A 17,205-nucleotide genomic window follows, 5' to 3' on the forward strand; every position below is an offset into this window, starting at 1 on the left:
ATGCAAAGGCAGCAGGAGGTCCCGATACCGATCTGATCCCTGACAAAAGACTCAAATGACACTCGGCTCCGTCCCCCGGCGCCGCCCGCAGCCAGACCTTCGAGCCTCCGCGGACTTTTCCGCACGTTCCTCGGACACCCGGGAAGTGACCTCCCGCGGCCAGGACGAGAGGCCAGAGAGCGGGCGGACTCGGGAGGCTGGAAGCTGGGAGGGGGTGCGTTCCCCCACCCTCTGATCCTGACCTGCCCGAGCGGGGCTTCTGGAAACATCCCTGTGCTTTCTACCCTCGATTCCTCGCGGGCCCACTTCCCAACGGGTCACGGTCCCCGCCAGCAAAGGAGCCACCCGTTCATGCCCACGCCAAGCCCTCGCCATGTGAACGCCCGGGTCAAAGCCCCCGCGCCCTAACCCTGGCCAGCGGGGGGCCGCGGCGGTAGCAGAGGGTCCGGCCCACCGCGTCCCCCCGAAGCCCCGCGGCGTCCGGGGCGCGGGCTTTGCCCAAGTTTGCTGGGCGATGCCCTTCCCGGAGCCCGAGTTGTGGGCCGGGCGGGAGGGGCGCGTGATTGACAGGCTGAACTACAGACTCATCTCTTACCTTAGGCCGCGGGCGCTGATTGGCTGCTCGCTGACATCCTCAAACCCGGCTGCTCCGCGCTGGGCTCGGGAGGGGGGCGGCTGCGGGTGGAGGTGCGCTTCTGACAAGCCCGAAAGTCATTTCCAATCTCAAGTGGACTTTGTTCCAACTATTGGGGGCGTCGCTCCCCCTCTTCATGGTCGCGGGCAAACTTCCTCCTCGGCGCCTCTTCTAATGGAGCCCCACCTGCTCGGGCTGCTCCTCGGCCTCCTGCTCGGTGGCACCAGGGTCCTCGCTGGCTACCCAATTTGGTGGTAAGACTCGCCTCTTGTCTGCCCGCGGCCCGGTTTCTCCGCCGCGTCCGGGGAAGGTGGGGGCGCCGGCTGGGGGTGGGCTGCTGCAGGGCTGGGGCTCCTCTCCTCGCCTCCCTCCAGCCCCCCACCCGCCCACCCCTCCTGGATTTTCTGCTGGTGTCGCCTTCAGAATCCAACTCCTGGCTCCTCTGATAATCACCATTTTCCCTGCTCCCCGCTGCAGGGGCTGGAGGACTTTTCCCATCTCAGAAGGTTTCTTATTCTTAGATCCTAACCCTCTGCCCGTCCCAATCTAGAGGCCCCCGAAGACCCCCCATTTGCTTGCAGTTGGGTTTCTGGAAATCCAGCACTGTCCCTGGGGCCCAGCCACTCCTCTTCTCCATTTTGGGGTCTTCATGGGCAAAACCATCCTGTTCCTTCACTGCCACCCCACCTCTGCCGGCGCCTCCATCAAGAGATTCCCCACAATAACCCCCCTTTGCCTTCCTATTTCAGACCCCAAAGGCTTCAGGGCTCCTCCCGGGGCAGGGGAGTGGGTGGGGGGATTTCATCAGATTCTCCCCACCGCTCTAGATTCATCTTGAGCCTCTGAAGTGAATATGGTATTTGCTGATCCGGGATGCCATTGAATTCGGATTTTATTCATTTCTTGCTTGTCCACCCTGGCAAAAGGGGGGTTCCTTGAAAATGTGTTGTCTGGGAGGGGTAGGCTTGTTGTTCTTTGACCAAAAATCCAATTCTCCATGTCACATTTCTTCCTTTTGGAAAACCGAGGACCGAGGAGAAAGGGAGAGGGAAGGGAGAATTCCGTCCCTGAGAAATGTGGATACAAAAGACATTTTAGTAAATAAGACTGGGAAGCCGGGAGCAGTGCTTGGGGGGGCTGTGCGTGTCTGGGGGGCCTGGGTGAGGAATAAACATCGCTTTGGGAGCCCCAGCTCCAGGAGTCCCCTTGTTTTCCGAGCGGCCCCATCGCCGCTCTCCCACCCTCTGCAGGTCCCAGGAGCCAGAGGGGAAGACACTGAAACCAGTTCTCTAAATTACACTCCGCCTCTCCCCGGTCTCCAGCCCCCTACATTCCGGAAAACTTTAATTAAAGAATCTTCCCCTCCTGGACGTAGGAGAGCCTCGGCCTGGGGGTGGGAGGTGAGGAGGAAGAATTTGGGATCTGTGAGTGAGAAGTGGGCTGTGGCCCCCGGGGTGAAAGTCAGAAAGAAGTGCCACCACGGTGCGGTACCGCCTGCAGGTCCCCAGACTCCCTGCCTTTCGCCAACCCAGAGCCCAGGGTAGGAGGAGCAGAGACAGCGAGACTTGGGGGCCACACCCCGAGTCTTCCAGTTGTTTGGGGATGGCAGCATTTGTGTCTGGGTGTTTGGGGCTCCTGGGAGAGAGGGTGGGGACATGGCCAAGGGTCTCTGTTTAGAGGGTGCTAGGAGTTGCTCCCAGGACGGCCAGCCAAGGGGAAGTCTTTCTTCTGCCCAACCCACACTTTTCCGGGGGGCTGGGCTAACCTGAGGCTTCCAGCACATAAAGAAGTCCATGGGGTGGCCAGGGCAGCCAGGGACTTCAGGAAGGAGGTTCGGCCAGTCTGGGGAAAGGCTGCTGCCAACACCAGTCCAGCCTCACCCGGCCATTCCTGACCCTCTTCCCATTCCTGGGCCAAGGCCATGCCGTTTTTTGCCTTGCTTTCACAGAGACTCTGGTGGGTTGGGGGAGGGTAGGAAGGAAAGGTTTGGCGGCCCATAGGTGGCAGGGACTGAGGAAGAGAGACCAGTCTCTCCGGCCCTATGAACTAGAAGAGGGCACTCTTCCAGTTGGTGGAGATTCTGGTGTGAAATGGTATCTGGGGACCATCTAGATAGGGATTGCCCAATAGGAAGAAACGCTGGGGAAACCTGGAAGGTCAAGACATTGGCCCTAACATAATGCTAGACACATGGCTTGTTTGGGAATTTGGTGGGGGACAGGAATGCTGCTTTGTCTAAGCCAAGGAGAGAGGTGTGTGTGTGTGTGTGTGTGTGTGTGTGTGTGTTCTGGGTCTATGACCCTAAGAGGTGTTTTCTATACACCAGTGTGTCTCTGTGTGCAAAAGTGTTTGTGCCTGCAACTGGGCTACTGTGGATGTGAAATCGTGTGGGCGTGTTGGGGAATCCTTGGCCCACGACAGGTTGTGCTGTGTCTCTGCACACAAGTGTTAGCAAGTGGCTGGTGCTGTGATGTGTGTATTTACGTGTGTAAGAGACAGAGAGAAGTCTAGAAGTATCTTTGCCCATGTAAAGGTCAGAGCCTGTGTCTGCTTGTGACGCTGGGCTTGACTGTGTTCATGACTGGGCATGTGAGTGTGTGTGTGTGTGTGTGTGTGTGTGTGTGTGTGTACGTGCGCGCGCATGCCTTCATGACAGTGTGGGGAAAGCCCCACAGATGTCTTTGTGCATGAATATCAGTGCTCATGGCCATGACCTGATTGTGCTTGTAAGGAGGAGAGTGAGCCTCAAGTCCATAGCTGTGTGAGGGCTGTGTCTGAGTCTGCCTGTGATCCTGTCCCCAGGTGCTGGGCCCGGGGCTGTGTGGCTGTGAATATGTTTGCAGACATCTACCTGTGGGTATGAATGACACCTGAGCTTGGGTGTTTGGTGGGCAGCCATGGGCCTGGAGGGAAGGTCCAACAGGAAGCAAAAGTCTCACAAGGTGGCTGCAGGGGGCACAGCTGGCCAAGGATGGCAAGCTAGAGAGGCAGGGGCACAGGCTTCCTTGACACCAGCTTGTCCTGTCTGTCCAGGCACTAGAGTCACTGGCCCTTCTCTCTGAGGTTGTTTTTCTTTGGTCTTGGAGCTGGGGTGGAGGGTGAGTCACCTTCTCAGGGTTAGGGCTGGGGCTGTAGGGTAGATGGGCCTCTGATTCCTGATCCCATTTCTGCCCCCACTCCCCAACCCAGCCCCCCGCCTGGCAGTCAGATTCCAAAACTTTGAGCATCTAAGCCCATCTTGGCCTGCCCTCTTTGGCCCACCCAGCTCACGCATTCCCCAGGAAGGATTTACAGGGGAAGTCATGTAGCTGGGATTTCTGTCCACGCGGACTCTCAAGCATGACACCCTGAGTCCACACTGCTCAGACCCCAGTCCTGACAGAAGGTTGACCAGAAGGGACAGCTCTAAGGGGCCTCAGACTGACACCCCTGGAAGGAAGAGATGTTCTCCAGGTAGTGACAGAGCCAGGACAGCAAACAACAGCACTGATTTCTCGAATTCCCCTTGTCAGTCCCAGTTAGCTCCTGGTGGAGAAACTTGTCTTTCTTCTTCTTCTTGGGGGCGCTGGGGTGGGGGGATGAACCTATGTTATTAGGGCCTAGCCCAGCACCTGCTACATTCCAGCGATGGACGTGCAGATGGAGGGGGCCTGCTGGAGATCAGGAGCTCACCCTGCCGCTGTGTGACTGAGGACCAGTGGCCACCCATCTGGGTCTGCTTCCTTACACGTCACCCAGGAGTCCCCAGCCTGCCCTGCCTCACAGCTTGGGTGAAAATGTTTTGCAGAGGACAAGGGCAGTGAGCTGGGAAATAGCACACCTGAGTTCTCGCCATCCCAGGACCCATCCTCCCACTCGAGCACCTGCCTAAGACCTACCTCAGTTTCCCCATCTGTCAGATGTCCTGCTGCCTCTCCCACCCACTCCCACCTCCACCCGCCTTTCAGAGGCTTGTGAACATGTTCAGTCAAACCCCGTGGGGGTCAGTGGGCTGGGCCCAGGGAGGCATCTGGAGACTGCGGGGGAGGAAGGCCCCAGGCCAGGTGTTAACACTTGTAACAGGCAGGAATTACAGCTCGCTGGGGCTGGGCTGGCTGGGGCTGGTGAGGAGCTGAGCTAGCTGGAGGCTGTTGATCCCACAGACAGACAGACAGACAGATGGGCAGATACCAGATCGGATGGCCAGGCTTTAACCGGGTGGTCTCCCTTCCAGGGCAGACCTTTCCCTGGGGGGGATATGGCGGGGAAATTAGTCCAGGTCTCTTGGAAGTTAACAGCCCTCCCGCTCACCCCGCCCCCATTATGGGTGGGGCTTCGGAGTCCAGAGGGAGCAAAATTGGTGGCCGATCTGTTGGTATTCTTCCGATAGGATCACATTTTGCTTAAAAAGAAGAAAACAGGTCAAACGTTATAATAATACCAAGAGCCTGAGCTGAGTTATGTCCTTAGAAGAACCTGCTGTAATATGTATGTGGATGGCATGGGGGAAGGGGACGCTCTCAGGGAAAGTTCTAGACTCTCAGAGCATTTTGTCAACAGCTCCGGGGCCAAGAGGTGAGCGATGGGTGGAGTCTGAGTATCACCCCCACCTCCACCCCAGGGATCCTGAGGGCTTGGGTCTGTGATGTCTGCCCTGCAATTAATCCTGGCCTGGTGGGAAGACCTTTGGCGAGGAGGTCAAAAGAGGCAGGAGCTGGACTTTGGTGCCATGTCCTTTAGGAGGTGCTTGCTGCAGCTTCACCAGTGGCAAACCCAGCCAGGCCCTACCAGGGCCCACACTCTGGCATCTGGATACATGCTCAATCACTGACAAAGGTGGAGAAACTGAGGCAGACAGCGAGGGCTCTGGGTGGAAATCTCCAAAGAATGGACTCAGCCTAGCAAGCATCTCTCATCCTCCTCACTACAGAACTTAATGCTAATAAACATTAATGGTACTTGGGCAGATGTAGAATTGGAAGAAGTCTCTCCTTGGTCTGGGCAGGAGACAAGGAGCCAGGGGATAAGGAGCCAGGGGATGGCACAGGAAAGGTGACTTATCACAGAGGAGGATGCAGCTAACAAACCCTTCCAGGGAAAAGGAAGTGGGAAAAAGGAAGATTTTTCTGGTCTCAGAATGTGATGAGCCAGGAGTTGAGCAGAACCTTTTCCACCTACCCTGATGTGAGCCACAGAAACCTTCTCCAGCTGCCAAGGAGGGCAAGACATCCTCCACCCCTCATTCCTAACTCAGGGAGGAGGTATGCCTAGCCCCACCCCCACCCCCCGCCAAAGGTTAGAGCCATCCTGATATTACATCTGTACATCCATGTTATCTTGTATGCTGGAAAATGGTGAGAGTGGGGAGATGGAGAGACCTATGTCTGAATTCCAAGTTTAATACCAATGGACCCTGTGACCTAGGATGAGTCCCTTCCCTTCTCTGGGCTTCATTCAAGTCCCTGCCTCCTTCTGGGCTTCATTTTCCTTAACCACATGGAGGGGTCCCTTCTGCCTCTCAGAGTCCCAGGGCTATGACAGGTTCTGGGCTCGTTGCTGTGAAGCATGACACTCTACTGCACACATTCCGGGCCTGTATTAGACAGTCCACCCATTTCTTTCTGTGGCTCCATCTGACCTAAATCCCAAAGAGCTGGCTGCCCTACTCCTGCCAAGCCAACCTGCTTGCACTTCCAAACCTCGCCCCAAACACTCCCACTCTTCTGGAGCCAGGCCATCTGCATTCACATCTGGCTTTTTCATGTACTACCTGGGTAACTAGGGCAAGTTAACCTCTGCAAGCCTCAGTTTCCTCATCTGTAAAATGAGTGTAATGATTGCCTCTATTTCATAGGGTTTTGAAAATGATTGAGTGAATACTTCTTAGAATGATACCTCGCATACAGGAAGCATATCGATGTTAGCTATTTTCACCTCCTATCTGCAAGCTATTGGCTCACTGAAGCTCTGGAGCCAAACTTGCCTCTTCCAAGAAGCCCTCCCAGATTTGCCCCACCTGGCTCTGTTTTCCCCTTTTCTTCTTTTTGCCTGTTTGCCCCACAGTGCTTTAGCTTTATTCTTAAGTTGAGGGTGCTGGGCCAGGCTAATCTCACTTCAGCTCTTTACCTGCTCAGGAAGGGGAGGGCAGGGTAGAGAAGGTTGCTGGAGTGTCCCCTAATCATTCCCCGACCCCCAGAGTCTGCCAGACTCTTGCTGGGACCTAGAGCCAGGGGGCTGGGCACAGAAGGGGTGGGGGAGGCAGGCTTCCCAGGGGGAGTGGCACCAGGGCCGCCCGGAGCAGCCTGAGCAGAAGTTGCTTCTCTAGGAGCTGAGAGATGATTCAGAAGGTGATTTATAGTCGGAAGGCAGAAAGCTTGGCTCCTGGCAGAAGCTGCTGCTTAATTACATTCTTGGGGCGGGGGTAGGGGGGTGGAGGTATGTGTGGGGAGGCAGCAGGGGCCAGACTTCTGCCTCCTCCCCGTCCAGGCCCTGTCCCTTTGGCTGTCCCGGCTCTAAGCAGGGTCCTTCTTTATCCTGCTGCCAGAGAGGGAATTCCCTGCTCTCAGTGAGAGGCTAGGCCAGGATTGCAGGAATAGCTTCTGGGAGTGGAGAAGGTGGGAAAAGAGGGAGGAAGCCGGATCCCATCTCCCGGGACTTCTCCAAGGGAGACTGGATGGCGACGGGCTGGAAAACGGGCCTTCTGGGAAGGAGCACTGGGTCTCCTCCCTGCTTCTGGGCAGCGGAATAGCTAAGGCACCTGGGCAGAGTTGAGTTTCTTTCTTTCTTTCTTTTTTTCTTGAAACAGAGCCTTGCTCTGTCGCCCAGGCTGGAGTGCAGTGGCACAATCTTGGCTCACTGCAACTTCTGCCTCCCGAGTTCAAGCAATTCTCCTGCCTCAGCCTCCCGAGTAGCTGGGATTACAGGTGCGCACCAGGATGCCTGGCTAATATTTGAATTTTTTAGTAGAGATGGGGGTTTCACCATGTTGGCCAGGCTGGTCTCGAACTCCTGACCTCAGGTAATCCACCCGCCTCGGCCTCCCAAAGTGCTGGGATTACAGGCGTGAGCCACCGCACCCAGCCAGAGTTTCTAGAATCTTCTGAGAGGCAACTCCACGCTCTCCTTCGGGCACCCTGTCCTGCTGCTGCCTGGGAGGGCCTGCCTGCAGGTTTGCTCCTTTTCTGTTGCTCGGGTCTCAGTGGGCCATGGGGGCTGGAGAGAAGGTCCTGCGCTCAGAGGCTGAAACCCGGTTCTTCAGCGTTAGGCAGCCTGTCTCTCGTGAGCACAGTGGCTACCCCAGGTGCACAACGGTTCTGCCAGCAGGCACGGCCCCATACCCTCATGTCAAACTAATATCTCAGAGAGTCACCCCAATGCCGCTGGGTGCAGCTACAATCACTTCCGCGCCATTGACAGGAGCCCCCATTCTGTTTCCATACCTGCTGAGTTGACATCAGCATTTCCCATATTAACACTGACCCATGCAGCAACCCGCCCGATGACACCTAAGGCCGCTTAGTTCCCTGCATCGCAGCCGTGAATCCCAAATCCCTCACTGCTAGTTCTTAAGGCTGGAAAGGTGTAGGGCGGGCAGGGGTAGAGTTGCTGAAGCCAGTAGTGTCGATTTATCTGTTTGCAGCCTGGCCTGTACAGCCGGGAGGAATTGGCAGGGGTCAGGATGGGGACACTAGACAGCTCTCTGGTTCCCCCTGAGGCGGGCCTTCTCAAAATGGCCTCATTATGTGTGTGGAGTGAATTCCAGAAATGTCAGGCACACCCATACATCTAGGGAATGAAGGAGACGCCGGAGCGGGCTCTGGGGCGAGAGGGGCCAGTGTGAGGAGGTGGGCGGCTTCCGGGCAGGGAGTTAGGGCACCTGAGACCTGGCTCTGCCACCATCTTGATATTAGGCAACTTCCTGAACTGTTCTGAGTCTCAGTAACTAGGAGAGTTGGATAAGCTGCTGGCCAAAGACTTCCAGCTCCGAGATTGCAGTCATGGAGGCTGTATTCCGCGTTCAGGTCACCCAGCTATTTGGACCATCTGTGCCTGGTGGAGGGGGTGGTCACTGAAAGCTGGTCTCAGGGAAGGGTGGGGGGTGCAGAGCTCTAAACTCTACACACAAAGAGCTGTGAGACGGTGGATGAGTCTCCTCCCTCCCTCAGTTTTCTCATCTGCAAATTGGATGATGATAATAACACGACCACCTGCCCTGCCTGCTTGCAGGGCCGTGAAGAGCTTCAGGTGGAATAATCTTTGTGGGCATGCCCCGTGACCAGTTGGCCTCAGACGTGAGGCCTCTGTGTCCTCTGCCGGGGGCTCTCCATTGAGCATCAGGACCCCTACAGGAAGGAGCTGAGGACTCCTTCCTGAGGACACTTGGGAAGTGTCAGGTTCTTTCCAGAGAAGTTAACTATCATTGTGAGTCCTAGAAAAGAGGAATAAGAAGGCCGGGCATGGGGCTTACGCCTGTAATCCCAGCACTTTGGGAGGCCGAGGCGGGTGGATCACCTGAGGTCAGGAGTTTGAGGCCTGCTTGGCCAACATGGTGAAACCCCGTCTCTACTAAAAATACAAAAAATTAGCTGGGCATGGTGGTGGGCGCCTGTAATCCCAGCTACTCGGAAGGCTGAGGCAGGAGAATCGCTTGAACCTGGGAGGCGGAGGTTGCAGTGAGCCGAGATTGTACCACTGCATTCCAGCCTGGGCAACAAGACCGACACTCTGTCTCAAAAAAAAAAAAAAGAAAGAAAGAAAAGAGGAGAGGAATAAGAGCTAGTCCCTGCTCAGACAGTGCTAAGAATGGACCTAAGAGCCCCCCTGAGCCTCTGAGCTTGAGGAGTTGATATTTCCAGCAGAGGAAGAAGTGGGGCTGGACAGGGGAGTCCTCAGCTCCTTCCTGTAGGGGTCCTGATGCTCACTGGAGAGCCCCTGGGAGAGGGCACAGAGGCCTGAGGTCTGAACCCAACTGGTCACGGGGCATACCCAGGTTCACAGCTCAGGGCATGGGGCTTGGTTATCCTCCTGGCCTAATACAAAAACCACTGGCCAGACCCAGAGTGAGATTTCCAACCAGGGACACATGGGAAGATGTAGGTGGAGGTGAGGGGGGCGAGGGCAAAGGGCTGCCAGCTGGAAGGGGCTCTGCTGAGGCCTGTAGTCGTCAGGGAATCCTAATGGCCTGGGTAAGGCCTAGCAAACTAGGAGACAGGCACAAGCCATTCCCTCCAGCTTGGCTGGAAAAACTGCGAGGACTGAGTGTGTGTACGTGTGTGTTGGGGAGGGGGATGGGAGCAACAGGACCAAGCACCCAGGTCTGTCTGGAAGACCTTTCTGGGAAACCTGCCCCTGGGCACAGAGTCCCACTTATCTGCCAGAGCCAGCTGGGCCAGCAAGGAAAACCAATCTCGCAGGGCCCATTAGGAATGCAAATAGGGCTTGTGCTGTGAGTGAGCAGGATCCCGCCTCCTCTCCAGCTCCCACCAATCATCTTCACAAGGTGGATTGCTGAGGGTGCCACTCCCCTGCTCTGACACCTCCCATGGCTCCCCTCTTCCTATCTGGTACTGAGGCTCCCTATGATTTCACTTCTGTCCACCTGCGCCGTTGTAACTTTCACAAACCCCCTCGATCCCCCCAATAACCCACTTCAACTGGAATACTCACCTCTTTGCTTGTTCATTGAAATACTTCCACCTCCTCTCTCTGACTTTAAAAGGCAGCCCAACCTGGGGCCTGTTGACCCGGGGTCAGTCTGCTCTGCGCTGCTCAGCTCGGACCCCACTTGGCTCAGGTCATGTAGCTAACAGCCCTGAACTATGGAGGGTCCTTAGAGGGTCTCTCAAGGTGGATGGGCCCCTCGACCTGAGCAGGCTGCTGTCCCAGGAGTGGAGATGAGCCTTTTCTCCACAGTGTCAACTCCCCTGGGTTTCTTTTTCTTTTTTTTTTAATCCCAGTTCCACTTGTAAACGTTTCCTATTTGTGTACTATTTCCCCCTCCATGTTCACCAGTTCACACGATGCTTAAGTGTCTAAGTCGTTAATTTTAAGATTGCAATTGGCAGAAGTTGTTTCTCTATCTAGGAACAGGTTAATACGTTTGTTGACCATGTGCTATGTGCTGGTCCCCATGCAGACATCATGATTTATCTGAATCTAATTCTTGCCAGTTTATAGATAGGGAGTCCCACAGTGCAGCCTGGGCATGGCGTGGGAAGCCCTGAGCCCACACCCTGTTGGACCTAAAGCCTTTTTCCTTCTACCACCATTCAGGCTCAGTTGTGGACTTGTTATTGGGGTAAAAATTTGCTTGTTTATATTCTGCTTTGTTCCCCAAAGGATGGTTTTGAGACAAGTTTACACTTGACCTTCCACTCAAAGGCTGATGCTTTGGGCTTATAGATACTATTTGTGAACGTCTGGGAAGTCTCTTATTTGGGGATGTGTCCTCCTCACTGGCCACCTTTCCACAAGCCATCAGGCTGTCCTCAAGCTGGGATTGCACAGTTGCTGACAGCAGTGGCCATGTGAGGATTTTGTTGCCCCTGGGATGGGTAAGGGGCGACCTTGATCAAATCACTGCCTCCCGGGCCTCAGTTTCCTCATCTGTGAAACAGAAAGGGTAGCGTAAATGACCTCTCAGATTCCTTCCAGCACTAAGCTCTTTCCTTCTACTTAGTCCTTTTTGCTGCTTTGCATCTGGTCTCCATCATATACGTGCTAGAAAGCAGCTGGGCAGAATCTTCTTTCTTGCCCTAGTCCAATTCTTGTGTTGGTATCTCTGAAACAGCCAATTGTTCATTTCACTTTTACAATTCGACCTTCAGCTTCATTTCTCCCCGAGGAGCCAGCATGCTTTCTCCTTTCTGATAAAGCATGCTTCCCTTTATGTCCTGGCTATGAGAAAACCCAGAGGTCCACCTGAAGCCACATCCTTGCACCCGTGTGCACCTTGACCCTGATCCTGCTCTTCCATTTTTATTTTGTTATTGAATCTGATGTGTTTTCCGTCATCAGCCTCTTGAGGGCAGACATGTTGGAGTCTTTGTACCTGGCCTGGGCATAATGGATCCTCAATAAAGACTTGTCTTTGGGATACACATTTGCTGTCAACCTCTTCAAATCCTTTCTGGAAAGAAGCAAGGCACATGCGAATTAAAAAGCAAAATAAACATTGCTCTGGGAGGGAGTTGGTCCTGACTGGATAGTTTTGAGTTATGAGAATTCCAGTCTGCTTCTGTTTCTTTTTTTTCTGTTTATTTATTTACTTAGAGATGGAGTTTTGCTCTTGTTGCCCAGGCTGGAGTGCAGTAGCATGATCTCGGCTCACTGCAACCTCCGCCTCCCGGGTTCAAGCAATTCTCCTGCCTCAGCCTCCCAAGTACCTGGGATTATAGGCATGCGCCACCACACCCAGCTAATTTTGTATTTTCAGTAGAGATAGGATTTCACCATGTTGGTCAGGCTGGTATCAAACTCCTGACATCAAGTGATCCACCTGCCTCGGCCTCCCAAAGTGCTGAGATGACAGGCGTAAGCCACCAGGCCCGGCCTTCTTTCTGTTTCTTTACTGTCAGCTTTTCCCCAAGTCTACAAAGGTCTTGTCTTCAGAGAAGTCGCCTCTTTTTTTTCCTCCATGATCTTCTCCACTCTAAAGCTGAGGTTGGTTCCTAATCTTCCTCTAGGGACTGTCTCTCGTTCCTGGCCAATGACTATGTCCACCCCTACCCCTGGCTCCCTTCACAACTGGTTCCTCCCACCCTCCCTTGCCTTGGAAGCCGACGGTGCTATTGCCACCATTCCACAGGTGACGGAGTGCCCAGGTAGCACCCACCCTCTCTCCAACAGAGCTGCTCCCGTCCCCAGCAGCCATCGTGAGGGCCAAGCCCCACTCTGCAGATGGAGCCCCAAGGAGGAGCAGAGGGGAGCGGCCGGCCAGGGATCTCCCCATTCACCCAGCAACGTGTCGTGTCCTCACAACTCTAACCGGCTCTCCCCTCCCCTCCGCTTCTGCCCTTGGGCAACACATCTGCAGGTCACCCCACCCAGTCCCTGACTTCGGAGGAGAGAATGTCTAGCCTCAGGCTGGGTGGTTCTCCATCTTAACTGAAGCTTCCATAGGGGATTCTGGAGCCTTTCTCTGCTACCAGTAAGGATGGAGTCTGTGACCTCTGCACTGTCCTGGAAGCTAAAGCAGCCTCTTCATCCCCATGTTACCTGTGAGAAAACTGAGGCTCAGCTGGGCGCGGTGGCTCACGCCTGTAACCCCGGCACTTTGGGGGACAAAGGCAGGCAGATCACCTGAGGTCGGGAGTTTGAGGCCAGCCTGACCAACATGGAGAAACCCCAACTCTACTAAAAATACAAAATTAGCCGGGCGTGGTGGCGCATGCCTGTAATCCCAGCTACTGGGGAGGCTGAGAAAGGAGAATCGCTTCAACCGAGGGCTGAAGTTGCGGTGAGCTGAGACCTGGCCATTGCACTCCAGCCTGGGCAATAAAAGCGAAACTCTGTCTCAAAAAAAAAAAAAAAAGGAAAAGAAAAAGAAAAAAGAAAAAAAGAAAACCGAGGATCACAGGACCCAACCAGGAGCTGTAAGGAGCTCGGAAGCAAGTGGGCGGCTCCAGTGGCAGCTAGTAATTCCTCGCTTATGATGTCCCGGGTATCACATACATTGAGGAAACAAAGCACACACATTAGCTCATCCTCCCGACAACCCCAGGAGGCAGAGACTCTTGTTATCCCCATTCTACAGATGAGAAACTGAGGCCCTGAGGCACCATTCCATTGCCGAAGGCTCCATGGTTGGTAAACCCCAGAGCTCTAAACAAGAGACAAACTGCCTGAAGCCAGGCCCTTCAGTGACACCACACCACACCACACCACAGCCAGGAAGTTCCTCCTTAGATCTGACTTCAGTCTTTCCTTAATCCAGGCCCAGGTTTTCTTCCTGGGGATGTGAATATCACTGTCAAGTTTCAGTTTGGTTTGGTTTGAGACAGGATCTTGCTCTGTTGCCCAGGCTGGAGTGCAGTGGTACAATCACAGCCCACTGTAGCCTCAATCTCCTGGGGTCAAGCTATCCTCCTGCCTTAGCTTGCCAAATCACTAAGACTACAGGCAAGCGCCATATGTGGCTAATTTTTTTAATTTTAATTTTTATTTATTTTTGAGACAGAGTTTTCACTCTTGTCACCCAGGCTGCAGTGCAATTGCAAGATCTTGGCTCACTGCAACCTCCACCTCCCCGGTTCAAGCGATTCTCCTGCCTCAGCCTCCCACGTAGCTGGGATTATAGGCGCCCGCCACCACACCTGGCTAATTTTTGTATTTTTAGTAGAGATGGGATTTCACCATGTTGGCCAGGCTGGTCTCAAACTCCTGACCTCAGGTGACCCGCCCACCTCAACCTCCCAAAATGCTGGGATTACAGGCGTGAGCCATTGTGCCCAGCCTTTTTTCTTTTTTTTTGTAGAGATGGCATCTCCCTACATTACTCTTGCTTGAACTGGGCTCAAACAATCCTCCTGCCTCAGCCTCTCAAAGTGCTGGGATTCCAGGGGTAGGGTTCCAGTTTGCACTTGAGGACCAGGGTTCGTCTCATCCCTGAATCTTCCTGTGTCCGGAGTTGGTTCCTTCCAGTGGGTTCGTGGTCTCGCTGACTTCAAGAATGAAGCCACGTACCTTTGCGGTGAGTGTTACAGGTCTTAAGGACCCCAAGAGTGAGCAACAGCAAGTTATCCTGAAGAGCAAAAGAACAAAGTTTCCACAGCATGGAAGGCGACCCAAGGGGGTTGGTGCTGCTGGCTTGGGGGTGGGGGGTGGGGGCGGGGAGGCAGCTTTTATTCCCTCATTTGTCCCAGCCCATGTCCTGCTGATTGGTCCATTTTACAGAGTGCTGATTGGTCCATTTTACAAACCTCTAGCTAGCTACAGAGCACTGATTGGTGCGTTCTTACAGAGCACTGATTGGTGCATTTTACAAACCTCTTGTAAGACAGAAAAGTTCTCCAAGTCCCCAGTTGACCCAGGAAGTCCGGCTGGCTTCATCTCTCATTCCTTCTCTAGAACAATTCCTCCCAGGAGACCCATCCTCTACTCACCTTTAACTACTTGTTCTTCCTCTTCTGATCTCTTACCAGCTTTTCTACAACTTCCTGCAAGTCCTATAGCCACAGAATTGCCTTTAAATCAGGGAAAGAGGAGGCCTGCCGTCAGCTCTCTGATTTAGAGGCTTCCGTCTGGTGTCTTACAGCACTTCCCTTCCCCATAGGGCAGGGAGTCTGGAATCCAGCATGCCTGCCCTCAAGAGGCTTATGACGGAAAACACATCAGATTAAATAACAAAATAAAAACAGGCTAGTTGTGGTGGCTTGCGCCTGTAGTCCCAGCACTTTGGGAGGCCGAGGCAGGCAGATCACTTGAGGTCAGGAGTTCGAACCAGCCTGGCCAACATGCTGAAACCCCGTCTCTACTAAAAATACAAAAATTAGCCGGGCATAGTGATGCATGCCTGTAATCCCAGCTACTCAGGAGGCTGAGGCAGAAGAATTGCTTGAACCCAGGAGGTGGTGGTTGCAGTGAGCCGAGATCACACCACTGCACTCCAGCCTGGGCAACAGAGTGAGACTCTGTCTCAAAAAATAAAAATAAATAACAAAAACAGAAGAGCAGGATCAAGGTCAAGGAGAAGACAAATATGCAAGTCAAGGTCAATGCAGGTGCAAGGATGGAGCTTGCCCTGAGTTTCCTCACAGCCAGGACATAAGGGAAAACACGCTTTACCTGAAAGGAGAAGGCATGCTGGGTCCTCAGGGAGAAATGCCCGCCTACAGCCTGTGCCCACCCTCTTCAGCTGCGCCATGAGAATTTAGGCTCCTGGAGTATCTGGCCCAGACAGCCGTGAGCCTGCTTCCGGGCTCTGCAGGCCTCTGCCTGGGGCCCATTCTGCCAGGGCAGGCTACACTGCCTGTGGCCAAGGGCTGGTCAAGGGAAATTCATTTGCAAGGGCTGTGGCTGGAGCTTGAGGGTGTGGCTGGGGCCTCCAGCGTGGGATGCAGAAGGGATGGGCAGGCTGCAGGCCTGGGGCTAGATCTCCCATGTCACCATTGTCTAGCGTGAACTTTATCAAGTAACCTAGCCCTCTAGGTGGCAAGTAAGGTTTTTGCCAAGATAGGAGGATAGAATGATTGTTTAACTTTTTTTTTTCTTTCTTTCTTGAGACATAGTCTTGCACTGTTGCCCAGGTTGGATTGCAGTGACGCGATCTCACTATAACCTCTGCCTCCCAGGTTCAAGCGATTCTCCTCCCTGAGCCTTGCGAGTAGCTGGGATCATAGGTGTGCACCGCCACACCTGGCTAAGTTTTGTATTTTTAGTAGAGACAAGGTTTTGCCATGTTGGCAAGGCTGGTCTCAAACTCCTGAGCTCAGGTGATCTGCCTGTCTGGGCCTCCGAAAGTGCTGGGATTACAGGTGTGAGCCGCTACGCCTGGCCAAGTGATTAACTTTTTAATGAAAGTACAGGAAAAGACGTAAACTGTCTTTCCTCTGCTTTCACCCTGCAATAATTGGTACAGAAGACTTCTGTGACCAAATGCGTGCATACACCAAGCAAGCTGTCAATTCTGCGGCAGACATCAGCCAGCGTCCTCTAATCCAATTCAATTCTGATGATCTCCACCTGGACATAGCATCTGATCCCATAGGTTGAGGTCTTAGTTCCCAGGACAGCCTCCCACTTCCAGTAGCAATCCCAAGCCCCAGGCTGCTTTACATGTGCTCCTGACTGACGTGCTATAAATCAGGGTTCCTGTGACTTCCTCCTTGGGTTCCATTAATTTGCTAGAGTGGCTCGCAGAACACAGGAACACACGTTTACTGGTTTATTATAAAGGATATTACAAGGATACAGATGAAGAGGTGCATAGGGCGAGGTATGGGAGAAGCTGCACTGAGCTTCCACGCCCTTCCCAGGCACACCACCTTTCAGGAACCTCCACGTGTTCCGCTATCCGGAAGCACTTGAACCCTGTCCTTTTGGGCTTGTATGGGGGCTTCATTCCATAGGTATCATTGATTAAACCATTGGCCACTAGTGATCAACTTAATCTTCAGCCCCCTCTCCCCTTCCCAAAGGATGGGGTTGGGGTTAGGGTTGGGAGTCCAACCCTCTAATCTTGGCCGGGTGCGGTGGCTCACACCTGTAATCCCAGCACTTTGGGAGGCCGAGGCAGGTGGATCATCTGAGGTCAGGAGTTCGAGACCAGCCTGACCAACATGGTGAAACCCCATCTCTACTAAAAATACAAAAAAATTAGCCGGGCATGGTGGCAGGTGCCTGTAATCCCAGTTACTGGGGAGGCTGAGGCAGGAGAATCGCTTGAACCCAGGAGGCGGAGGTTGCAGTGAGCTGAGATCACAACACTGCACTCCAGCCAGGGAGACAGAGTCAAACTCCATCAAAATAAATAAATAAATAAATAAATAAATAAATAAATAAAAGAAAAGAAAGCCCAACCCTTTAATCCTGCCTGGGTCTTTTGGGGTAACCAACCTCAATCTTGAAGCTGCCTAGGGGCTGCCAGCTCTTCC

General features: G+C 53.8%; 1 protein-coding gene across 1 annotated transcript in view; it reads left to right on the forward strand.

The window, feature by feature from the left end:
* The first annotated feature begins 613 nt into the window (after nucleotides 1–613).
* WNT3 (Wnt family member 3) overlaps nucleotides 614–17,205 on the forward strand; it is a 55,918-nt gene continuing 39,326 nt past the window's right edge. Inside the window, exon 1 of the mRNA XM_523686.9 lies at nucleotides 614–888. Within this exon, the coding sequence (XP_523686.3) occupies nucleotides 809–888 (80 nt within the window). The 5' untranslated portion in view covers nucleotides 614–808. The remainder of the gene's footprint in view (nucleotides 889–17,205) is intronic.

The sequence above is a fragment of the Pan troglodytes genome, chromosome 19, assembly GCF_028858775.2.
Source record: "Pan troglodytes isolate AG18354 chromosome 19, NHGRI_mPanTro3-v2.0_pri, whole genome shotgun sequence".
NCBI lineage: Eukaryota > Metazoa > Chordata > Mammalia > Primates > Hominidae > Pan > Pan troglodytes.